Source organism: Mustela lutreola, chromosome 5 (genome assembly GCF_030435805.1).
Source record: "Mustela lutreola isolate mMusLut2 chromosome 5, mMusLut2.pri, whole genome shotgun sequence".
NCBI lineage: Eukaryota > Metazoa > Chordata > Mammalia > Carnivora > Mustelidae > Mustela > Mustela lutreola.
This window is the reverse complement of record NC_081294.1, coordinates 26,767,732-26,794,084: the sequence shown is the minus strand read 5'-3', so window position 1 is coordinate 26,794,084 and position 26,353 is coordinate 26,767,732. Positions and strand designations below refer to the sequence as shown.

Sequence of the window (26,353 nt, the reverse complement as noted above, 5' to 3'; positions counted from 1 at the left end):
CCAACTCTCCCTTTTATATGCACATGCCAGTAGCTTGTGGCTTCAGCTCCACAACTGGGTCACAAATGCCGATATAGACACAGATACGTATCAGACCCACTCACCCACTAACCCACTGCTGTCCGGAGTTAAAAAAAAAAAAAAAGAACTCTTACAAGTCAACAGACACTGAGACTAGATAGATAGCTACATTTTATAAAGGTCTTTCCCCAGAAATAGCTATGGACCATTACTTTATCAGAAATTCAGATACAAATAAGTAGTATCACAATCAAGCTCCCAATCTGGTCTCCGCCTTGAGGACAGGTGTCCAACCAAGTCAACCATGCTGCCACCTGGCGAAGGAGATCAGTGTCAAGGTGGATCTTTCAGGCTCTCACTCTGAATAATGGTAACCAGAGCAACTAGGCCTTAACTTTGTTGTTGTTGTTTTTCAGGTCTCATAATTAGTTTTGCTTCTCTTGAGCACTGGATTTTTGTCATATCAGCATTTGTCCGACTTGAACAACTAATCATGTTTCTCTTTTTTTAGTGACAGCTGGAACTGTAGCTAAGTTTGTAGACCAACCAAAGCCAAAAAGATAGAAGATAATAACCAGTTTGTTAATTAGTGTCATTCTTTTTCTTTTTTTCTTTTTAAATTAATTTATTTATTTTCAGAAAAAACAGTATTCATTATTTTTTCACCACACCCAGTGCTCCATGCAATCCGTGCCCTCTATAATACCCACCACCTGGTACCCCAACCTCCCACCCCCCTGTCACTTCAAACCCCTCAGATTGTTTTTCAGTGTCATTATTTTTCACTCCATTTTACCTTCCCCTCTTATTCTTTTTTTTGGGGGGTGGCTATTGTCTGACTTAAGTTAACTGGGTGATAACTAAAGAGTGTCTACCTTCAGGAGCCATGTTAACCCCTTTGTGAAATAAAGCAGGGTGTGTATAGATATTAATTCAAGACCCGTTCTGGGTACATTCTCAGCCTCCAGTTTATGATGCCCTTTCGTAGTTTTGAAGATCAAAAGTGCTTTAGAATGAATCAGAAAAAGATGTTCTGGCTTTAAATCTGTGCTTTCGAAAAGCTCTTTGTAAGAACTAATAAGGACATTATTTTGTAGGTTGTGGGCTTCTGCTGACTCTGGCTTCTGCTGGCTTCCCTAGAACTCGGCTTCTCAGCAATGAGCCGAGGGACACAGCCATCTACATCTTGATAAGACAATGTGTGCTAAGTGCAGCTCCATGATTGGCCCTTTTGATAATACTGACTTTTCCCTTTGTTGCGTTTTATGCTATGAATCAAACTCTAAGATCTGTGTGGGAAGCATCTCCTTAGTTTCAGAAACATCAAATTCAGGGCTTTAAGGCCCCAGATTACAGACCTTCCCCATGTACAAATCCAGTGTGGAATTTAGGGTATTTGACTAGTGTTTGTTCAAAATCAAGATGGGGATCTCTACCAAGTTCCGAATTTATTTTAAAATGAGGCCAAACTACATGAAGTCTAGCCAGACCCCTGTGTTCTGCTGTGACCTGAACTGCCGTTGGGTCCAGGCCACGGTCCAGCCAGTGGTCCACAGGCAACTCTGCAGTCCCCAGACCAGATGTTGGGTTGGGGGAGCCAAAGCCCCAGTGAGCCGCAGGAGGAGATGAGTTTATCTCATTTGGATCTGTCTCTCTGTACAAGAGGAGCTCCCAGTAGGCTCAAAAGGAATGAGGTTTCAGTCAAGAGGCCAAACTAGTTTGTCTTTGCTGGTTTATTACATGAGTAGTCATAGCGTGTCTGCTTCACTGATCTTGGACTTGGCTCTCTGTCCTTTACCTTGTTAATCCTCACAGACCCTTTTGTTACCTGTGGCACCCCTAAGACCTATGGCAAATTTCACTCACCTTCATACTCCGCTGAATCCATGCCCCTTTGAGCTGCAGACTTGTCCCACACCGGCAAGAGGCAGATCTACTCCAAAGATGGGGGTTCCGTGACTTCATTTTTGCAACCTGCTTTTCTTTCTGCATGCAGTTCTTTTCTGTCCCCCTTCACCTTTGTCTGTATGTGAGGCTTACCTTTGAAGAGCACTGGACAGCTTAACTCTGGCTTCATACATGTGTCTGAGCGATATGTTAAGACCTGCTCTTACCATCCAAAGCCCCGAGGCTGCCTTTGCTATTAATTGACGATGACTCGATTTTTGCAGCCAGTTTTTTTTTATCGAATTAATTCTTAACAGTAATAGTTAACATTTATTAAATTTCTTACAGTGTGTCTGCAACTGTTAGAGGTGTTTTCTGCGTCAGCTCATTTAATGCTCGTAATAATTCCGTCAGATAAATTCTAGTATATTCCATTTCTAGATGAGGAAACTAAGGCCGAGGGAGGTAACTCACAGTCAGTTCGGAGCTCCTAGGAAGCAGTGCTGATTTGGCCTTGAGACCCTGCACCTAAACATCATTCTGACCTCAGGAGGAAGATTAAGATACAGACCTCGGCTCTGCCTGTATGCTTGGGGCCCTCTGTCTCTCCAGGCTCCGTTCTGTTCTCTGTAGGGAGTAGTAATCATACCTGGGTTTCAGAGATAACTAGCACTGCAGTTGTCACCCTATAGACACGGTCAGCGAGGAGAGTGGCCGGGCACGGGGAAGGGGGAGGCCATCATGATTGTCACCTGAGGGGTCTGGCATTTTGTCTCTGTAGCACGGTGTTCCCTTGTGTGTCTGTTGACCTGCTCTGTTCTCTCTGAGAGCGGTGAGGGGCTGTGGTGTTCGGGCCATGCAGTGTGTTTGGAAGGGCTCCAGACTCTGTTTGTGTAGCCTGGACCCCGGGTCCCTGAGGCCTGGCCGTCCCAGCTGCAACTCTGCAAGGGCTTTAATTGAGAATTTCCTGAGCCACTTGTGTGACTGATCCAAAGTATGTCACATGTGTTTCAAAATAATAATTAGAAAGAAAGCACAAACAGCAAGTCGGCTGTACAAATTGTACGGTATCTAACAATGGGGCCAGGTTACCAATGGCTGTCACCCCTGGCAGGAATCAGGAATAATGTGCCTTGGAAAGTTCCATGTTAATTTGGATGGAGAAGGTGGGGTGGGTCTAGAAGTGGGGGATGGTTCAGGCAATAATCTGAGTAGGGCAAGTGAGGTACTTACTGGGCTGGGATTTGGATGTGAAGGACATCATCTGGGTCCTGAGTTGGGGATAAAGTCCCTGCCTTTCAATGTGGTTTCTGCCTTCAAAGCTCTTCTTTGGAGATTGCTGTTAATGTATAAACACTCAAATAAATCTGAAATTACAAGTGTGATCAGTACTTGAAGAGGGAATATGTCAAGGGAGGAGAGCCCTGCATCTGTGAGAGATTGATTCTAGGTAAGGAGGTTGGGTAAAGGCCTATGAGGAAGGGACTTTTGAGTTGAGATCTGAAGGAGGACAGGGGACAGGGGGATGCAGGAGGAAGGAAAGAGAGTGACAGGCAGAACAAACAGCATCCAGATGTGGAAGCCCTAATGAGGGACACAGCAGGACACATTCGAGAATCAGGGTGAGGCTGTTGGGCATGGAGTTCTGAGAAGGAGGGGCTCTATGAGGGGGTGGGCTGGAGAATGAGGGAGGCAGGAGAAAAGAGAGAGGAGGTGGTGTCAGAAGGAGGGAAGTGCATGGATTCAGGGAGAGAGTTCCCATTTACATCTTTCCGAACTATCATATTCCAAGGTCTGTGGAGGACACAACCCTGAAGTAGATGGTGTTGTTGGTCTTTACAGATGGAAGACTCAAGTCCTTTGCCAACATCATTGAAAACCCAGAGGTTTCACCTTATTGGTTGTAGTGACTCAACACCAAAACCCCCAACTTCTCCAGATTCAGGAGTACTGTGAGAAGGTCCTTGGGAAACTCTGATTTCAGTAGAAAAGTGTAGTTGGTTCATAAAAGAAAACAGCTCTTACCTAGGAAGGTTTGGGGAGACTGAGGTAAAAAATAGACTCAGTGTCATTTGCCACTTGGCACTTCCAGAACAGTTTTTGTATAGGGTGAGTTCACTCGAAGCTCTCTTGTCCAGAACCATTAGCCGCTGAAGGGTTTGGGCAAACTCCACCCTCTGTTTGACTTACACTCTCACCTGTGTCCTCCTGTGTCTTCAGCATTTAAAATCACAGAAGATGATAAAAGTATTCAATAGAGGACTCAGATGGGAACAAGGATTTCTTTGATGATTGAGAAGGCACGTATAGGTCTTCACAGACTTTATCGCCATCAAGGCCATATAACACTATAGCAAAAGAGAGTATCCTATAGGGAAGCTAGGCTGCCTCTAGGACCAGTGCTGGAAGCTACTTTATATAGATTATTGATATCAGTGCCTTTATTACTCAGAGTGCCTGAAGGGATAATGAAGTCCTAGATGTGTCTTAGATGGAACTTTGTGCTCGTCACGTTTCTGTGAACAAAGTCATTTAGTGTAGCATTAATGACACTTCTTCTGTGGAATAGGTTATGGGAGACTTTAATCTGTTCTTAGCCATCTGTGTATACCCAGAAAATCCATTGGATCTGGCACATGAACTACAAAAACCCTTTAAAGCTTGCTGTTAATGGTTGTCACTATGCTTTAAGTTGACAGTGACAGGGAACCTGAAAAAGAAAAATGGCAGAGACATTTGGGGCTTTGTGGCTTTGGGAGTTTTTCCAGCTTCATTTCAAATGGCTTCAGACAGACTACGGGGAAAGGTATTGTGCCTCTGTTTGGGTGGTGTGTATCTTCAAATTTTATCCCCAGAAATTAAGTCTCCAGTTGGCAAAGGACCTGCAAGACAGGAGTCCTCGTCCCAATTGCCAACTCTGAATATGGTTACTAGAAGGCCAAGTCTGTGGATTTGCTCCCAATTTATATGGCAGTCTCAAAGCACCTTTTGCCATGGCTTGGATACGCTCTTTAATTTTGTTTAATCTTACTTTATATTTTGAACATATAAAATATGAGGAGAGCACCTCAGTAATTCTAGACGTCCATATTCAGATAACTTCTTAACTCAGATCTGCTCCCAAGGACTGTGCTGGGACAGGTGGGGTGGTTACCACTCCCTTTTGAGTTTCAAGGGAAGCTCAAAGGAAAGAAGAAGACACTGGCTTGTTTGGTCCATAATGCATGTAGACGTAGCACACTGGGTCACCCTTAATAAAAGGAGTAACCAGGCAGCCAGGGGTTTTGCCCCTTGAGGAAAACCAGAAGGGGATGAAGGTTCTAAATGTGGTTGGATGTTGGGAAGCAAAATCTAGAGAAATTCGCCTAGCAAGTGACAGCTCAGCTAGACCTTTTTGTAGGCTCACTGTATCTGATTTACTTTGTCTTACTTGTTTGTATTTACTTATGCATACCTCTCTAATCTCCATTCCTGGAATTATATCATGCATGCTGTTATTGCTATGGACAATTTCCCTTTCCCTACCCTACCCCCAGCAAGAGGGAGTGGTGGTGAGTCATCGACTAGGACTAAGAATTGGGAGATTTAAGTTTAGTTTTTGCTTTTGCTACTGCTGTGTGAGCTCAGACAAAGAATTTCTTTTTTTCTTTTTATATTCTATCATTTTTTAATTTATTCGTTTGAATGCTTATATAAAAAGGCACTTATCTATTATTTGGTTACCTAGTAGTTCAGTTTATCTAGGAAAGGCAAGATAAATGCTTGATTCTTTACTGTAATCTACCAGTTTTCAGAAAGTTTAATTTAAATAATTGTAGATTCACATACAGATGTAAGATACAATGGAAAAAGATCCTACCTACCCTCCACCCACCTTATCCCAATGGTAACATCTTACCAAACAATAGTATGCTATCATACTATTGATATCACAAGCAGGCCATTGACACGGACATTACCCAGTGATTTTACTTAGATTTCCCCAACATCCTTGTACTCGAGTGTATGGATTGGGGTACATTGTGAAACGAGACAGTTTTGCGACACGTGTGGTTTCCTGCATCTGCTGACATAGCTGGGATACTGATTAGTTCCTTCCCCATGAGAATCCCTCATGTTGCTCTTTGCCCTGATGCTCCCCATTCTTCATTCTTAAACCTTGGGCAACCACCAAGCTGTTGTAACATTTTCTAAAACTGTTTTCATTTTGAAATGTCCTGTACATGGAAGGATACAGGATATAGCCTTCTGGGACTGGCTGTTTTCACTCAGCAACATTCCCCAGACAACCCTCTACTTTGTTGTGTATTTCAATGGTTTGCCCCTTTTAGTACCCTGTAGTGTTCTATGATACATATGCACCATAATTGGCTTAACCATTCACCTATGAAAGGACGGCTGGACTGTGTCTAGTTATGGGTTATTAGAAAGAAAGCTTCACTAAACATTGTGTACTGGTTTGGGGGTGAATGTAAATTCTCATTTCTCTAGGGTAATTGCCCAAGAGTACAGTTGCTGGTCATGTCATAATGGCCTGGGTAGTTCTATTGCATGGCTATACCATTTTACAGTCTCATCAGCTGTGGATAAGTGATCCGTTTGCTCCATATCCGATATCACAATAATGATACTGTCACTATTTTTAAGTTTAGCATTCTTGATAGATACGTAGTGATATCTCCTTGTAGTGATAGCTCATTAATTTTCATTTCCCTAATAAGTAATGTTGGACATCTTTTCATGTGCTTTTTTGACATCTGTATATTTTTTTTTCAGTGAAATGTTTGTTTCTATCTTTTGCTCATTTTTAATTTGATTTTTTTGGGTTACCATTGAGTTTTGAGAATTCCGTACATATTCTTGATAACTAGGCTTTTGTTACATATGTGTTTGCATATATTTCTTGCCAGTCTGCAGCTGGTTTTCCCATCCTCTTCACATTTTTTTAAGACAGTTTTGTTGAGACATAATTCAAATACATATAATTGACCCATTTAAAGTGTACAATTCATTGGCTTTTCGTATATGCACAGAGTGGTTCAACTATCACCACAGTCAACTTCGGAGCATTTTTGTCACCCCAAAGTGAAGCTCTGTGCTTCGCACTGTCTTTTCCAGAACACAAGTTTTAATTTTGATGAGGTTTGATTCATCAGTTTATCCTTGATGGATGGTCTAAGAACACTTTGCTTATCCTAGATCTCAAAGATTTCCTCCTATTTTTAAAAATAATTTTATAGTTTTACATTTTATGATTAAATCCATGCACTCATATGTTTTTATTATGTTCATGCATTTTAAAGTAATTTTTATATAAGAAGGAAAGCTTAGGTCAAGGTTTTTGTTTGTTTGTTTTGCCTACGGATGTCTAATTTTTCTAGCATCTCCTCCATTAAATTGCTCTGCACCTTTGCCAGAAGTCACTTAGGTATCTTCATGTGGGTCTACCTTTGGGTTCTCTATTCTTATCCCTTGACCTGTGTGTTAATGCCTCCTAACTTAAGGCTTTTTAAATGAAATTGGTGTATCTGGAAAACAGGGTTAGTAATAGCTGCTGTCCTACTACTAGGTTATCAAGAGAGGCAACTATGATGGTGTAAGGTTCATGTTCTTTTTGGAAAGAACAAATTTCACTCATTCCTCTGAAATTCTTTAAGCTTGCCTAGTTGGCATCACTCAGTTTTCATATTCATATGCTGGGAATCATGGTGACTTAACCACTCAGCTGCAGACATGGGAAAGGTTCACCTTTGGAGTCTTTGCAGCAAAATCAACATTTTGCTTCCGTCTGTAACATTTTTACAGGCTCTCTGAGTTCACCCTGCCAGCCCGTGTGTTGGTTTAGAAATACAACCTCATTTTAATAAGCAACACATACCATGAAGGAGAGCTAATGTCCCCTACTCACTTGGCAAATTAAAATAGTTTAAGATTAGGCAGTTTGGAATTGTCCAGGCCATTGTGAATTTTTGAAAAGCTTCATTCTCTCTGCACCTTTGTCCATCCTGATCACCCCATCTGCCCTCTTGTCTCCAACATCTAGTTACATTCTACCCACCCTGAAAATCTACCTTCTCCCTCCAGAAGGACGACTGTTCCATCTGCTCACCAAACAGAGAGCACCTCAGTGGAAGTAAAGTTAATTTTATTCATTTCTATCATCTCAGAGCCCATCTGGGGACTGGAAAATACAGCTGCTTATCGAATCCAGCTTTCCTTGGTCTCTTTCTCCCTCCAAAGGCTTATCTGCACTCTGATAAGCTTTTAATCATTTATTGTTTATATGATTCTCTGTTTCTGGCTGATGGGTTTTTTTCCTTCTCCAGTAAATGAGAGAACATCTTGAGCTCAAGAACTATAGTTTCTACTTTATCTTTCCACAGATAGGCTAGAGGAGGCCTGACAGGTTTTGAATACACGCACGGTATCTTGTGCCTGATGAAATATCACAGTTAAGTGTGCGCCATTCCTGACTTACCATGGTTCAGCTTACAGTTTTTTGACTTTATGATAGTGTGAATGCAGTTCACTAGAAACCGTACTTCACTAGAAACCGTACTTCAAGTATTGAGTTTTGATCTTTTCCTGGGCTAAGATTCTCTGCCTCTGTCTCTATTTGTCTCAATATGGGGGACATTAGGGAGGCAAAGCTCCCAGTCAGCCACACCGTCATGAGGGAAACAAGGGATACACCGACAAGCTTCTGTCCCCGTGCAACTACGCTGTTCTTCACTTTCAGTACATTATTCAATAAAATTACATGAGCTAGTCAATGCTTTATTCTAGAATAGACTTTGTGTTAGATGATTTGGCCGAGCTGTAGGTTTGCATAAGTGCTCTGAGCATGTTTAAGGTAGGTGAGGCTAAGCCATGATGTTTACTAAGCTAGGTGTAGCAATATATATTTTAGACTAAATGATTTTTGCAACTCACAGTGGGTTTATGGGGACATCACCCCATTGCGTGCCAAGGAATATCTGTATACATATTGAATTTACTACTCCATCTTTGAGAAGAGAATATTCTAGAGTTTCTCTTTGTAAAGCTGGGAGGCCCAAAGCAACATACGAGAGAGGAGTTATGTTTGGTAGATGCACGACAGAGTCACCGTCCTGGACCAACAAGGAGTTAGGTGGAGGATTAGAGAGGGAAAATCATGTGCTTGAAAGATAGTCCAACAAAGCCAGAAGATCTATGAGGACACATGTCAGGTTGACAATATAGCCAGAAAGAGCTGTCTAGAAAACAGCCTCAAGAGGGCAGAAGTGGGCAGAGGCATAAAGGTTCAGCCAAGACCAGCTTGTCTGGCGTTGATAGATGACTGTAGCCCTAGGACAGGGGGACAGAGTCACAAGGGGCAGGAACAGCCCAGGTGCAGTCAGGAGTCCTGGAAAGGTTCAGGGAAAACTTTTAATCTATGTTACTGCCAAACTGCGTTTCACTGTAATGTGCTAGAGAATGGGATTTTTGGCCAACTAAAATGTGAGTTACTTAGAAATGTCTTACTTAGACAGCTCTGCGTGTTGAAATGTTAACGCCTGAATAAGCACACTTCAGTGATTGTGAAACAGTGATTGGTGAGTGAGTCTCCTTAGGGACCTAAAGGTCACTCTGGGGCTGGCTGACGTAGTGACAGAAAGTGTGAGATGTTGAGTTGATCTGTGTTCGCTTCAACATCCACCATCTACCATGAAAGTTACCCATTTTAAAATTTTTTTACATTGTGGTAAAATTGATATAAAATGAAATGTACCATTGTCATTATCAAAGGGTGCATTTCAGGGGCCTCACGTGCACCCGCTTTGTTGCGCGGCCCCAGCCCTCCCTGTCCATCTCCAGAACTGTTTCCATCTTTCTGAACTGAACGTCTCTGCCAGTTAAGCAATAGCTCCTCTTACCACCACCCACCCCGCCCCCGCCCCGGCAGCCCTTGGCAACTGCCATCCTGTTATCTGTCTGTGTGAATCTGACTACTCCAGGTGCCTCAGGTACGTGTAATCATACAGTCTTTGTCCCCTGGTGCCTGGTTATTCCGCTTAGCATAATGTCCCCAAGTTTCATTGATGTAGCAGGTGTCAGGATGCTGAATAACATTCCATCCTACGTAGGTGTATCACCGCATTTTGTTTATCTGCTCATCTCACGAAGGACGGAAAGACACTTTTTATTTTTTTGCAAAGATTTATTTATTTATTTTAAAGAGGGAGCGAGCCTGAGTGGGTGGGGGGAACAGAGGAAGAGAGAGCGAGAGAGAGAGCGAGCGAGAGAGAGAGCGCGCAAGAAACTCAAATAGACTGTGCTGAGTTCAGAGCCTGATGTGGGGCTTGATCTCACGACCCTAGAGATCGCCACCTGAGCTGACTGTGCCACCCAGGTGCCCCAGGAAGTCACTTTTTAGAATAAATCTAATAAGTGTTAGTACTATCTGGTTTCTCTCTGTCCCCTTTAAAAAATTGGAAAAAGTAATAGGTAAAATTACTTGCTTCTGAGTGATGCTCCCTTGCTGTTTTGCCCTAGTGTGTGAGGAGCCCAGATATTTTGTAAGGTGAGGGCAGGGAGGAGGCAGCCAGGCCGGTTAAAATCATGGCTCTCCCCAGTCGTGAAATTACATAAGCATAACTGAAAACAAGAGGAACTAAGGTTTTCACCTATTAATAAGCATCATATCTTTAGCTGCAAATAAGATGAAGGAAAACAAAATAACACTTGTTACCACTCTGGCCTGTGGCAGGTATGTGCTTGGTGCTCCCACCACATCATAAGGTACTTCTTCCTTAAAGCAATTCTGTGAGGCAGACTTTAGACAAATAATTAGAAGACCCTGGATTAATAACCAAGTATCTAGAGCTCTAAACCAATTCAGTGCAATAAAAATCCAATGTACAACACATATAATTCTCAACTTTGTAGCAGCCAAGAATAATAATAATAAAAAAAAGAAACAAGTAAAGTTAATTTTAATAATTTTCTTAACCCAAGATATCAGAATATTTATTTCTACACAAAATCAATGTAAATTGTTAATGTGATACTTTATTTTTTTATACTAATTCTTTGAAATCTAGAGTGTGTTGAATCCAAACTACAGTGAGATACCGCCTCACACCAGTCAGAATGGCTAAAATGAACAGCACCAGAAACAACAGGTGTTGGAGAGCATGCAGAGAAAGGGGAACCCTCTTACACTGTTGGTGGGAATGCAAGCTAGTGTGGCCACTCTGGAAAACAACATGGAGGTTCCTCAGAAAATTAAAAATAGAGCTACCCTACGACCCAGCAATCACACTACTAGGTATTTATCCAAAAGATATAAAAATAGTGATCCAAAGGGGCACTTGTGGCTGGTGGGCTACGAATTGTCCTGGGCTTCCCTGGATCGTAATGTTCTTTCCAGTATCCCAGGAAATGAGTCTGTCTGGCTGAGTTCAGTGTCTCCCTTTGTACTTCATGCATCTCTAGTTCCGTGATGGAAATGCTGTTTCCTGTTTTGGAAGCTCTTTGCCACCACATACCTTCATAGAAGAATGGCTGGCTGCTTACCTAGAAGGAGTAATTCCTTTTCTTCCTCCACAATTTTCTATCTTCCCCCATCCTGGTCTCTTTGTCTTCCTTTGGGGAAACAGAAAATGAATGAATAGACGCATTGTGTGAGATCTTTCTTAATAATTATGTCATTTACTGTGTGATTGCTGTTGCTAGGGATGCATGATGGTTGGGGAGAATAACTTTTGGCTACTTGGTTGAAAGGACAAATATTAATGAGAGAACTGGTGAAAAGACTCAGAAAAATGCTGCTGTTAAATTATAAATTGCGAGGAAAATAAAAGTGAAGGGTCTTTTTTTAAAAAAAATTTTTATTTTTTATAAACATATATTTTTATCCCCAGGGGGGAAGGGTCTTCATCACATTTTTTAAAGTTTATTTTTCCAACTATAAAAGTAACATAGAAAACACAATAAAGCAGATAAAAGAAAAAAATTACCCCAAATTACATTTTCTGTTCTGAACTTCTGAGAAATCTGAGAGCTGACATGGGAAGACCTTATTACTGTGCGGCTTCCCTCATCTGTTGGAGGCAAGAGAGGACCTTTCTCCAAAATAACATTTCCTTCAGCAAACAAAACTTGCCAGATTTCGATGTGTGCACAATTGTTGTTGACATTCTGGTTTGGGGATTGGGGGTTGGAGGTGGGTACATGTGTTGAGAAAAATATAGAAGTTGGAATGAATGAAAGGTGAAGATTAGATTAGACTCACTAGAACCTGAATACTTCTCTTTGTTTTATTTAATGCCCTATGTGACCCTTCAGCCCCACAAATAGATATTAAGTGAAGAAATTCATATACTCGTTCAGACACATACCGCATGTTAGAAGACACCAGGCTCAGTGCTGAGTGTTGAGTTAGCCCTACTATATTTACAAAATAGTGTATCCAACTTACAAAAATGTTTTTTGTAAAATAGAAAATGTTGCAGAGTGTAGAGTCTCCCTATGTGTTGTAAGAATCTGTTTCCTAGGGGCACCTGGGTGGCTCAGTGGGTTAAGCACCGCCTTCGGCTCAGGTCATGCTCTCAGGGTCCTGGGGTGGAGTCCCACATTGGGCTCTCTGCTTGGCAGAGAGCCTGCTTCTCCTCTCTCTCTGCCTACTTGTGATCTCTCTCTCTCTCTCTGTCAAATAAACAAATAAAAATCTTAAAAAAAAAAAGAAAAATATGTTTCCTAAATAGTCTAAAGTCACTGAAAGCACTAAATACAGCATTTTTCCTTAGCCTTCTCAGATATCACACATTTGACAAAGTAATTCAAGGGAGGGAGAACTCAGGAAACATGAATTATAATCCCAGGGGACATTATATCTGCTGCAGTCATGGACCACTTTGCTTTTGTGACAAGTGCCAAAAAGAGAGATTGCAATTTGCTTTTTTCTAGTAGATGTCGCGATGATATATGATGATATATTATCATTGTCATGAACCAAAGGTAGGATTTTAACTATTCTCAAATGTAACAAATAAATGGATTTGCTACTTAATTCTCTTAGCTCAAAGCTCTATGTTTCATTTACTCTCCAGCCTGGGTCATCCTGCTGGTCTGGACTACATCCCCCTGAAGAGGAAGCCTTTCTTTACAAGGGAGACCTGATCTGTGTCTCAGTCATCTGTGTCATTCAGCAGTTATGAATCCCACACGCTTTCTTTCCCTTCTTCATCCTCCGACAGAAATGTACTAATGCATTTCTCCCAATGAAGATCAGCATGGAAGAGGCAGCTAGGGGCAAAAGACAATGAAAAGAACCAAAAATTTAATAATCAACCAAGCAGAATAATGAGTCCCAGTAAGCTGAGACGTTGGTAGGACTCCAATGACAGCCTTTCCTTAGCTTAAGTCAGGAAATGGTGAATAACTGATGCCTTCACCCAAGGCATCATGAAAGGCGTCTTACACAGCCTCTAGGTCCTCGGTGGTGAGTTCTCCATTTCTGAAAGTGTTTAGGAAGAGTTTATTCCTTCACAGTTACATTTTCATGTTGAATCTAGAATTCCGCCAGCTTATAAATAACTAGCTACCCTACAGTGTAAGCAGGGAATTCAGTATACTCTTTCCAAACGCTCTGGATCTTGGGACTTGTAGTTTCAGAGCTCTCATGAATACTTAATGTTCCAGGCTGCATCTCTTAGGAAATACAGCTTTTAAGGATTCTTGGCTCAGGAAGGAACTCAGATTAAATGACTGCTGAAGCTTCTTCAGATGATAAGGATCCATCAATCTAAGAGGATCTTATGATTATTGTCGCCCTTGGCCAGCAGGGACGACAATGAGCCTGGTATGGTGTTAATGCTTCATTTCCGTTTATTTAATCAACTTCCTTAGCTTATATACAGCAGGGTGACCAATAAGGGGCCAAGCAATAGGGAGAGCCAATGAGGGTCCTGTTACTATGCTGATTAAATTTGATACAGCCAATAACTATGTCCTCCTTTAGGCGGGCTTCACCAGAAAGTTCATTGTATACTTGCAGCGTATTTTGCTAGCAGTGAGCCAAGCGCCTTCTTGTAATGGCGGGGACTTTCCCGGCCGGAGGCAGTCCCCGACAATTATCTCTCTCTTTTTTCTTTCTTCTTCTTTTTTTTTTTTGGAACTACTTCTCTGTTCTGACCTCACACAGACGGTGAAAGTGAGCAATTGGAAAGGGTTACAGAGCAGACCCGTGTATCCACACTACCTTTTGCCTTCTTGAAGGACATGCAGCTGCCTCTCCAGCTTACACGTTCTCCAGCTGTATGCACGTTTCCTCAGTGGGAGACTACAATGTAGAGTACATGAAAAATGCACGATTTTAGGGCATAGAAAACCTTGGATCTTCTGGACCTTATGGGCTGTGTGACTCTGGGGAAATTATTGAACCAAGCATTTTGAACATAAATTTTCCCATGTGCAAAACAGAGATAGAAGTACATCCCTCATAAACAACTTGGTGTTTTAAAACCTCGTGTTGCTTTGTGCGTAGTAGGCACTGAATAATTTAGAGGAGGAGGAGAAGAAAATGTTTCCAATTTTTATCATAACACCTTTTGATAGTGAGGGACCTGTTTAATGAAATAGGTAATAATTATTTCAAAGAAGTACTTTGAACCTCTCTATAAGGTACAGATTTCCATTATCTTGGTCCTAATCATTCAACTCAGTCCCTTCCTCCATTTCAGACGTGTATATGAGAACACTGCGTTCCTACATTGTTGAACATAAATTAAACCTACGGCCTTGCATCTTTAAAACATAGGTGGGTAGTACGTGCGAGATACGCAGTGTTAGCCCACTGTCTTCTGTTTAATGTTTAGATGGCCTTGCCACCTCCCAGAAGCCGGAGCGTCAGCGAGAGGAGTGGGAGAGGAGCCAGTGGCCCAGGAGAAGCCTGTCTCGGCGGTCCATCAGCAAAGAGCGCTGGGTGGAGACGCTGGTCGTGGCTGACACGAAGATGATTGAGTATCATGGGAGCGACAGCGTCGAGTCCTACATCCTCACCATCATGAACATGGTAAGTCAGACTGTGGGGTAGGGACACACAGCCGGGGACAGGTGTCACCCTCCCAAAATAAGAGAGACCTGTTTCATTCCTTCCATATATATCTGAACCTATTCCCTGGCCAAGTGAGGAAGGATGGAAATTCAGGACCAATTTGTCCTGTCTCTTAAAAAAGTGTATCCTAGGGAAATTTGGAATTGATCACCCATTTTCTGCTAGGTATTTCTCAAGTGACCCAGTCCTTTTAGTTTGAGTTTATCTCACCACTTTATGTGGGTGCACAGATAAGTAAACTCAGGCAAGGAATTAGAATGTGATTTCCTCAAGTTAGTTAGAATTGGAGTAGAGTAAGGACCCCTGATTCCAAAACTCCCTTTTGTATTCTTGATGTTTCTGCCTTCCCAGAGAGAGTATTAGTCCTGTCAAGATGGGGAAATGTATTTTCCTCCAGAACTGATAGTAAAAGAGAGAAAGAACCGGGTCAAGGAAAAAAAGTCGGTCTGTTACCTTAAAAAGGTCACCTTTCAATATCACAGTGTGGATGGGGCCAGGGGTATCTCTCAATCTTTGTCATACTCCCCCCCCAGAATTCCTGACCTCTAAGGCGACATTATTTGAAGTGTATTACAATGCTGTTTTCCCCCTCCTCTGGCATTTATCACGTATCTATTTCATGTGAGCTAATGGTTTTCCCTTTCTGACTCTAGGTCACTGGGTTGTTCCATAACCCAAGCATCGGCAATGCCATTCACATTGTGGTGGTTCGGCTCATTCTACTTGAGGAAGAAGAGGTAAGGGGAAGTTTCTCTCCACTCTTCTGACCTATATCCTTATACTCCCTACCTTTTTTTAGGACAGCTCTTGATGGACAAGAAAGGGGACACGAGGAAGCTATTTAGAAGCCCATTGAGAAGGACAGTGATATTTCTATATTATTTTCTTGGGAATTTTGTGCTGTCAGGTGGGAGATGGAGAACATTTCTGGGAGAGACATCATTGGACTCACCTGGTAGTCGTTTAGTCTAGTAACACACAAATCAGATTGACAGCAGTGGCTTAGAATGTCCACAATGAATAAGACTAAATCATGAAATGGTTGTGTGGTTTCAGTAAAAGTTAAGAGGGACATGGACACGTTGAGCCCTTTATCCTGTTTATTTGCCTCTTGCATATTAATATATGCCCCTCAACTCTGGGCTGTCTTGTCTCTCTGTCTCTCTAAGATTACCCTTGGAAATGGCATCTGTTCTCGGAGACTCACATGTCTTCCTCGTGGTGAGATTCGGTTGTTACCTCAAACCCAGACCTCTTCCTTACTTTCACTCCAGACTCCCATCCTGTTGCTTCCTTGCCATGTCACCCTGGGTGTGTCGGAGCCCACCCAAACTTGCAAACTCAGTTAGCCCACAGCGGCATTCTTGATGGCTGCCTGTCCAGATCATCTCAATTCTGCCACCACCCAGGCTCCAACCCTCCCTGTTACCCACCTCGGTAACCACATACAGGCCTAGGAGTCATTCTCGAATCCTCCTTTCCTTATCTTCCACATTCAACAGCAGGGTCTGCAATGCTACCTTCAAGAAGTTCTGGAACATACACAGCCCTCTTCAGCCTCATGGCGTAGGCACTTATGGTTCCCAATGCCCAAAACACCCGTCCCTTGGCTCTGCTGATGGCTGGCTTGTTCTCTGGCACCTGTCAGACCAATCTGTTCAAATGCTGCTTCTCCAGAGAAGTCCCAGTGACCATCCAACTCAAAGCCAACCCCACTTGCTGTTCTCCATCACAGAATAAAGTTTTCTTCCTTTATTTGTACTTCTTGCACAGTTCATTGCTCTTCTGTATATTTGTTTATTCTTCTCTTGGCTGTCTTAGCCACCATCACGATGTAAATTCCTTCTTTATTCTTGGCTGTATCCCCAGCACCTCACACAGTGCCTGGGTCATGAATGAATGAAGTGACATTCAATGAAGGCAAGAACCCTCCAACCTGGTGAAATGCCTTTGCAATCTACTGACCTTACCCAGCAGTGACACATGTGAAGAATAGCCTCATTCAAGTCTGCCTCCTCAAGAAACCTGAGGTTAGAAGGCTCCCGGCAGGATTTACTGTTTTCTGGCCCTTCATGCTCAGAAGACGGAAAAACAATAATATCCAGACTCTGGATCCATTTTCCTTTTTCTTTCCCTTTCTATGCTCTACTTCCTGAATCACTGAAGGCATACATTGGGTATCTTGGAATACTGACAGGTGTATTATTTTCCTTCCTGTGAACCTTTTGTTATGAAAATTTTTCTAAGACTTAGAAACCAAGCCAGACAAAAGCTATGTATCTTTTCAATGTCTAACATGACCTGTCTGACTCTACGGGAATGCAATTTTGTCTGATTATTACGTGCTATTGAGGGGGTCCTAGACACAATAAAGTTAGGTATGAACATGCAGAAAACTGACAGGGTACAAATGGTTTTTGTCTAGAAGAGGTAAAAATCATTCGTGTCTAATAGAGAAGATAACTCTGAAGGTTGCAGTTTTATTGGCCTGTTGACTAATTTTGTATCTAATTTAGCAATCTGATTCCAGCATTTTTTCTTTATAGTTTCACCAGCTAAAGTGGCATCACTTTCCTGTATCTGTCTTTAAACCAGCTTGGACATCTTGTCTATCTTCTTATTAATCAGTTAAATACATCCCTAACATGTTCACTGTATATTTTTTTATGAGAATTACATTTTTTTTAGCTTTGTAAAAGTTATACTTTGATATTTTGGAAGACAAATATCCACTATTGTGTAATAGTCTCTCCTATATGCATGCTTCACTGCAGAATGTGCAGAAGTTTAGGGTTTTCAGACCAAAAAAAAAAAAGCCAAGCAAAAACTTTTCCCCTCTGCAGTCCCTGTGGTAGTGCTAGTCAGATGTCAAAGTGTGCCTTCTGTGGATCAGGCCCCTGAGAACTCCACATCTCTCCCCCCTCAGGGAACAGTGCCACTTGGAGACTGTGGAAGTCTCCTGATCAGATGTGGGGGGCACCAAATATTGGGCGGCCCAGTTGGATGGAGGCCAGCAGTGTGGACAGTGGAAGAATTCACTTGAGACAGAACAAAAAAGATAAAAGTGTACAGAAACTCCTGTCAAGGAGCAGCAGGAAGGACAGCAAGGGAGAGACTGTCCACCACGAGACAGTGTGGGGGGCTGTAGTTAAGGAGGAAGCAGAGGAGGAATGGGAACATAAGAAATTTTTCTTTTTTGGTAACCCTGTCTGTGTTCAGTTACCTCTTGGTCAGCTGGGGCTTATGGGTCACCTATTGGGCCTGGCTGTATTTGAGGGATGGGGTGTTGCTGTAGGTTCTCTTACCTTAGGTATGTTTCCATTGTTCAGATTGGTTGCCTAGAAGCAATCTCAACAGAATCCCTTGAAAGAACTTGATTGGCAGCTACCTCTCTGACTCCCTCACAGTAATATTGTTTTTCTTCTTCCTGTTCTCATTTTGCAAGAGGAGAGGCACAAAAAGATTTGCTAAAAAAATGAAAACCATGACTGTCTTCCTTTTACTTGCCAAATCAAATACTTTGATACTTTGGAAGACAAATATCCACTATTGTGTAATAGTCTCTCTTATATGCATGCTTCACTGTAGAATGTGCAGAAGTTTAGGGTTTTCAGACAAAAAAAAAAAAAAAAGCCAAGGAAAAACCTTTCCCCTCTGCAGTCCCTGTGGTAGTGCTAGTCAGATGTCAAAGTGTGCCTTCTGTGGATCAGGCCCCTGAGAACTCCACATCTCTCCTTCAACCAAGCTCACATAGACTCTCCATGTGATACAAGGTCCATAATTGGACAAGAGAATTGCTGTCTCATCAAAGAGCTACAATTTGCAGTTCTCATTTTCTTGGTTCCCAGATCATGACTCAAGCTATTCTTCACGTCCTTGACTAACGAGCAGCCCCAACCACAACGAGCAACTGTGATTCCAGCCCTGACATCAGGGTAGCAGCCAGAGGCAGAAAGTACAGTGTGAAGTACTGGGAGGGACTCCTCCTTTGAGCAAGGGGACCTGATTCTAGTCTCACTTTGCACTCATTCAGAAGATCACTTGGAAGAAGTGACATCATTGCCTCATACACCGTTTTTCTCCATCTGTAATTCAAAAGAGAATTATGGTATATTAACTGTATGTCAAACACTATGTTGGCTTCTGAGGATACAAATACGAGTATAAGTCTCATTTCCTGATTGTGAGATGCTTCAACTCTGATGCCCAAAAGCACAAAATAGAAAATTTCAAACTGAGTTGTCATGAGTATAATAAATAAATAAATAAATAAATAAGCATCCAGTCTAGGGAAGGCTAAGGTGGGTTTTAGAGGATGAGAAAGAATTAACTAGTGAGGAAGAACATTACAGGTAGAGGGACCTGCATGGTGCCTTTTGAGCATGTAAACTAGCATCTTACACATGAGGACACATCACTGTACACATCACTGATAATGAACCTCCAAAAGGGGGGCTGAGTACACCTGGCTGTGCACAGAGGAGACAGTGAACTATGCAGGAGGCAGGAGAGAAGATTGTGGGTCCCCATCTGCCCTGCTCCATGCACACCTGGTCTTGTTGCACACTGGGTCTCTCTGCTGGCATCATCACTGTTCTAGTTGTGGAAGTCAGAGATCCAGAAACATCCATGACACCTCCCTTTCCCACCCCTCATATCCAGTCCATCAGTAGGTATTGCCAATTTTGTCTGACCATCTGCATTTCTATCACTCAAATTCAAGATGGAGTCCTCTCTTCCTTGGGCTACAGTTGTGTTTACTTTGGTCTACTAGGATTCCTTTCAATCTCATTTTCTCATTGCAGCCAAATGGTAATCCAGTCATATCCCCCCTTCCTGGCACCCACTCTCCAATCCCCATCCCTGGATTAAAGTGCTTTTAGAAAATCACTAAAAGAATTAGTGCTTTTCTAATTCCCTCTCTCATCCTTACCATGCCCCTCTTGCCTTTGGAATACAACAGTAGTCTTCTCTTCATGGTGTCTCCTGCCATGGTCTTGTTGCCCGGACTGTCTTCGCTGGGTTGACACCTTAATCCTTCAGATAGCAGCTCCAGAGTCAGTTCACTGGGGAAGCCTTCCTTGACCTTCCTGCCCAGCAAGATTCTATCATATAACTTCATAATTATATGATTGTGAAATTCTCCTCCATAGCACATATCACACTTGTAATTTCACAACTTTTGGTTTGATAGCCTCCCTTCATTAGTATGTAGGGCTGAAGGCCGAGGCTGGGTTTGGTGTTGCTCACCACCTAGTCCTATGGGTACATAATACATAAGGGAAAGTGAGTATGTGAAGTCAGCAGTCAGAGGGCAAAGATGAGGGTCAGCCGTGGCCACGGTCATGAAGGGATAGAGCCCATATAAAGGGATGTGGGTCTCATTCTAGGGGAGCCTCGGGTGGTTCCAAACTGAGGGATAATATGGAGAGAAAGGCATTAGAGAGATGGTTCTAGGGCTCCGTGGAAAGTGATATGAGGTGGGCAAGCTGAGGCAGGCCCAGCTGGTAGGTCCTCCATTATGCCTAAGAAAAACTCCCGTCTTTCTTATTCTAATCACATCTGACAGCTGACATCATTTTGGTCTTCATTTCCTATGGTGGGTTCAAGAGAATTTCTGGTTAATAAAGTACAGAAATTTTGTAATTTTCCATAGCGTGGAAAAACCACTCTGGATTGTCATTGCACTTTGAGATAAAGCCAGGATAATCAGACATAATACTCAATTTGGAGCATTCTAGAGACTTCCTCAAAGACTAGGTGGTCATATTTCAGACCAGGGGAAACTGAGGTACCCAAAACCATGCACTGGAAAGACCTGTCAGGCATACTGAGACATCGTGGGCTGTGAAATCAACAAGTAGCTTCAGAGAGGAGGCAGTGTGCTCTCATTCCTGTCCTGCCTCCCTCCAGCCCTGAATCAAACGCTCGTTTTCCTGCGCTCATTTTCCTGTTATGACCCTCATCCTATCCTTTGAACTTTTCATTCTCCCTCAAAGACTTGGACACAGACTTGGCCTCAAGCCCTTTGCGCTTTAGACCAATTCATTCAATGGCCTCCCTGTTCCCCTTTTGGGCCAGAGGTTAAGGATAGGATGACTCCCCTCCTTCCCATTCCTGTGAGCAGTTGACATCAGGGAGAATTTCCCATTTATCATTAGTCCCTCCCCTTGCAAGCTGTAGGAGCTTGGGTAAGTTATATAACCTCCATTCTTTATTTTAAAACGGGGAGAATCATATCTACTTCCTAGGGTTGCTGTGAGAACCAGACATGTGAATTCCCGCATTAGTGAGCGTAGTATCTGGCTCCCAGAAACCAGTGGGTAAACATTACTTCCCATCGTCCCCTCTGAGGTCCTACCACAACCCCGTAAGCTTGTTGCTGGTACGCTCATTTCACAGAATTGTGCAGAATTGTTGGAGGAAAACAAAATTGGCAGGACAAGATTAGGATGTGAAGTATGAGACTTCTTTTAAGAACAGGCTAGAGAGAAAACAGGGATGGCAGTGAGCTGGGATGAGCCCGGATGTGCCATCTGGGACAGAGCCTGGGGGCAGCAGGCTGGCTTGATTAGCAGCCGGTGGGCTGATAGGCAGGGAGTTGGCGACTGTTTTCACAGAGAATGAATTTCCCTCTTGGTCTCACAGTGATTTAAGGTTGGGTTCCCTTTTGTGAGACTCTGGAGTTAAAAAGTCTGTTAGTTTTGGGAATTCAGGGTGGTGATTTCCCCTGCCCCCTCCTTGAGAATTTTTAGATCGTTAATGACCTATAAAATTGTGGCTCTTTCAGGATCAGTGTCAAAAATACTGGCAGAGAATTTGTATACTCATCACCTTTTTTTTTTTTTTCCCCAGTTTCTGCATTGTTATTTTTTCTTTATCTTTTTTTTTCATTTTATTTTATTTTATTTCTTTTCAGTGTTCCAAGATTCATTGTTTATGCATCACACCCAGTGCTCCATGCAATCCGTGCCCTCCTTAATACCCACGACCAGGCTTACCCAACCCCCCAACCCTCTCCCCTCCAAAACCCTGTTTGTTTCTCAGAGTCCACAGTCTCTCATGGTTTGTTTCCCCCTCTGATTTCCCCCAACTCACTCATCACTTTTTTAAATCAAGAATCTTTCCCTCTGGTAGGGCACGTGGGTGGCTCAGTTGGTTAAGCATCTGCCTTTGGCTCAGGTCATGATCCCAGGGTCCCGGGAGCCTGCTTCTCCCTCTCCCTCTGCATCTTCCCACTGCTTGTGCGCTCGCACGCTCTCTCTCAATTGAGTAAATAAAATCTTTAAAGAAAAAAAAATGAATTCTTTCCACCGATCGAGGAGTTATTCCTTAGTTTTCATGTAAAGCTTTGTACTGCTTTCCCTTCTCTGCGTCATCTCTTTTTTTCTGAGGAACCTAAGCCTGGCTGGCAGAGAATAATCACCTTATGTATTGAATCCCAAGCTCTACTGGCAATTCTCAAGGAAATTGATACAAGATTTTTTTTTTTTTTTCATTATAAAGGGAGCTTATCCAGAGAGAACAATTTATAGTAAAAGCCACATTTTGCAAAATCATTTCTTCTCTCCCATTGGGGCTGTTTCTGTGCGCGGTTGCTGATTTCCTTGACGTCTTCTTGCGCTCCTTTGTCCTTCGGTGTCACGTACCCAGATGAGTAGGGAAGGGGAAGTGGGGAGTGCATTGGACTCACTTAAGAAAATGAGATGAGAAAAAAAATAAAACCAACAGTGGAAGAACAAAAAGGAAAAGCTATTTTTCAGGGGCAACATCAGTATGGTTGGGGATTTGTCTTGATAAGCTCAAATAATTACGAGGGTGCTTCACGAAACACGTGTAGTCCAAGTCTCCCCAAATTTGGGGAGCCAGCATGACCCCCCTGCAGTTCTTTTGCAACAGGGACACTCTCAGGGCATGTGGTATTGAGGCAAAACTCATTAATGCCTCTTGAGGCTTCTGTGTTCAAAGGCATTCAAGAAACTAAAAGGGTAAATGTTTCCTGGATTTAGCTTTTACGAGACTTGGAGATTAAGAGGCCAAGGGGGCAGAGAAAAATTGTACTCACTTAAAACCTGCCTGCAGAATCGTGACAGTTAGTAGAGAAGTATTAAGGTATCCTGATGACCTTGTCACTGAAAATGTGTTAAATGCCACATATTGCAGGTGGAAGTTCTACACAGCGGGGAGGTACCTAGCCACAAATGATCAGCGCCTTAGTTCCTTGTGCACTAGCTTTGTTAAAAAAAAAAAAAAAAAAGCAAAAATTGACAAAAGCACTAGAGGAGGCTCCAGGCCCTAACATTTCGTTCCCCTCTTCAGTGACTAACCCCCAGGTTATTCCAGAATTGCTCTTGTAGGCGTGATGGGACGGGGAAAGAATCCTCCCCGTGGCTGCCATCCACATTTCTGCTCCTTCTCCTCTCCTTCCCTCCCTCTGCCAGTGGTCCCACTGCTCGCTTATCTCGACAACCTCGCAGGCCCAGCCCATGTGGAGACAGTTCAGCCTCAGCTGTCAGGGATCCTGACTGCTGGGTCCCTGTTCTCCCTTCTCGTCCTTATTGCTGTCAAGAGTTATACCGAGTCTTAGATTAGAGCAAGGCTCACCAGCTCTCCGGCCATGCTTCCGTGGATATGATGCTGGGAGATGGCGTGAGCCTTCCAGGTAGGGATGGAGGACTTTCCTCCTCACAACACGACACAGCACAGCACAACATAGCACAAGCTCGAGCTTCATGTCTGCGGCTGCCCCTCTTGTCCCTTTGCTGTGGAGACAGGGGCAGCCCAGGTGGATGCTGGGCACATAGTGGGCTTCATCTCGGCTGAGGAGTTCCAACCCAAGGAAACATCAGCCCTTCGGAGGTGCCTGGGAGCAAGCCTGTCAGCTTGTGCCCTAGACGGAGCCATTATCCTGGACAGTGAAGAAATCTGCCCTCTTCCCTGGAGGGGAACACTGACTCAGTACTCCAAGTCTGTTTCTACACAACATCCTTGGAGAAAGACAAAAGCTGTTGGTGTCTTTGCTCAGATGACTTGAAGAAACATGAGAGAGCCACGTGGACCTGCTGCCCAGCAGTTCCTACCACAGGCACCAGGATTATTATGACAGATGTTCGTTGTTCTGTTCTTATACTTCTGACCCCTTACCTTCCGCCTCCCTAAGCCACAGGAGATCTTGCCTCTTCACTGACTCACCACGAAGCCTTGTCCCCATGGGTGCTGCACTTTTGTCCAGCACAGTGGGCGTCTTCTTCACTTTTTCTCCATTCCTGGCGGGGGTGGTGTGCGGCCCCGGGGTGGGGTGTACACCTGCTGTGTGTCAGGCTTGTGCAGGGCTGAAGCGAGTAGGGAAATAAGCCTCAGTCCTTGTGCTGAAAAGAACTGAGGAGGAAAACGGGCCCACGGTCTGGCCATTCTAACCCCAGGCAGCAAGTGCTGTGAGCCAGCGGGGCGCGAGATAAACGGGTGTGAACATAATCCAGAATGAGGTCAGGGAAGGCTTCCTGGAAATGCTCAGATTGAGTCTCAAAGGACTGATGCTGGGTAGGTTGAAGGGGTAAGAGAGGGGAGGAAGGCATTCTAGGTAGAGAAGCGGCTTGAAGAAAGCAAGATAAAGGGGTGCCTGGGTGGCTCGTCGATTAACGGTTTGACTCTTGGTTTCGGCTCAGGTCACGATCCCAGGGTCATGAGATAGAGCCCCACATTGGACTCTGTGTGCAGCAGGGAGTCTGCTTGAGATTCTCTTCCTTCCTCTCTTCCTCCCCTTCTTCCCTTCTCCCCACTCTCTCTCTCTAAAATAAAAAAATATATATATATGTATATATATATATATATATTTTTTTTAAAGAAAGGTAGAAAGAGCATGGTATATGGCATGATGGGGGTGGGGGATATCAACTGTTTGAATGTTGCTGGGACATGCGCTGTGAGGCTGCAGATGAAGGGAGAGCCTCCTGGAGGTCACACTCCGAGGGGTCTTGAGTCCTGGGTCATAATATGGGCAGACTTTGGTTTTGACCAGATCGGTCTGGCACCAGCCTGGAGAATGGATTTAAGAACAAGGAAGAAAGGAGAAGAGTTATGAGATGATGTGAGCAAAAGCCAGGCATGAAATGAAGAGGGTGTCAGCTCGGGCAGCTGGGAGTGAAGAAGGAGGCGAGGTCGACTAGCAGCACACGAGGACAGATGGGGACGCCAGATGCAGAGGGAGAGAAGACCACCAGGAGGACGTTGGGGTTTCGAGACGAGGCTGCTAAGCTCATGGTGTTTCAGCTGAGAGGAAGCAGGAAGAAGAGCAGGTGAATATTGTCAGGGGAGGACTCTGGGGATGCTGAGTTGGGGGGTCCTCTGGTGCCAGCTAGAAGGTGCCCATCACGAGATTTGAGTGCATGAGTTTGCCCTCTAGGAGAGGTTTGGGGTGAGATCTAGATTGGAGAGTCAGGGGCATACAGATGATCTCCCCCAATCTGACTGTGATCAAGAGTGAACTAAGCTGTGAGCCCAAGGAAGGCTGAAGAAGAAGAGCCTGTAGAGGGGCCTGAGAAGTGGTCAGAGGGCAGGAGGAAGATGAGGAGCTGGGGGTCTCAGAAGCAGAGGGTTTCTTTCTGTGTTTGTCTCCTCCCCAGGGTGGGAGTGTGACCTCGGGGAATAGAAAAAAGTCAGAGTCATTCGTTAGCTAACTGATAAATCATTCCAGTTATTCAAGCAATAAGTTTAGAGAAGTTTTCAACAGTTTGGAAGCCACTCGTCCTGGATGCGTAGCTGCAAACCTGGAATGAAAGCCCAACTCTGCCAACCGCTGCTGTGTGGCTTGGCTAAGATGGTGCCCTTCTCTGGCCTGGGTTTCCTCACTGTTGAAGTGAGAAGATTGGATGCATAAAACCTAAGACCCTTCAGGGAAATGGGCCCTTAGTAATGATGGGAAAATTGGAGGTAGTGTTCCTGCTGCAACATCTGGAAAAGGACTCTGCTTTCCTCAGGATGAAGAAGAGGTGTCCTTGTGGACACTGAATTTGGCTCAGGTACTGGGGAGAGTGGAAGTTAGTAAACATTCCCTTTTCTTTAAATGAACATTCATGGATTGGTATCTAAGTCTTACAAAATGGTGAGTCTCGCCAATATTGGAGCTAAAATTGAGTTTTCCGATCTGGTGGTTTCCCATCTTGAGCTGTGTGCCCCACCAGGGCCTTTGTGAATCAAAGGAGAACATTCTAAGATGGGATTCTTCTGCTTCTGTGTATTTATGGCTACGTAGGGAACTTAACTGACACTTTTGTGTGGGTGTGTGAGTGTGTGGGGTGTATGGGTGTGTGACTGTGTGTGGGTGGTAAATGGGTGTGTGAGTGTGTGGGGTATATGGGTGTGTGA

At 43.6% G+C, this 26,353-nt stretch overlaps 1 protein-coding gene across 6 annotated transcripts in view; it reads left to right on the top strand.

Moving 5' to 3' along the window:
* ADAMTS12 (ADAM metallopeptidase with thrombospondin type 1 motif 12) overlaps positions 1-26,353 on the top strand; it is a 290,913-nt gene that overhangs the window by 139,977 nt on the left and 124,583 nt on the right. For all 6 annotated transcript variants that reach the window (XR_009353736.1, XR_009353735.1, XM_059173745.1 and 3 more), the window contains 2 exons: positions 14,751-14,947; positions 15,643-15,726. Coding sequence is in view for 4 of the 6 variants with exons in the window: in XM_059173745.1 (XP_059029728.1) it covers positions 14,751-14,947; positions 15,643-15,726 (281 nt within the window). In the remaining 2 variants the exon portion in view is untranslated. The remainder of the gene's footprint in view (positions 1-14,750; positions 14,948-15,642; positions 15,727-26,353) is intronic.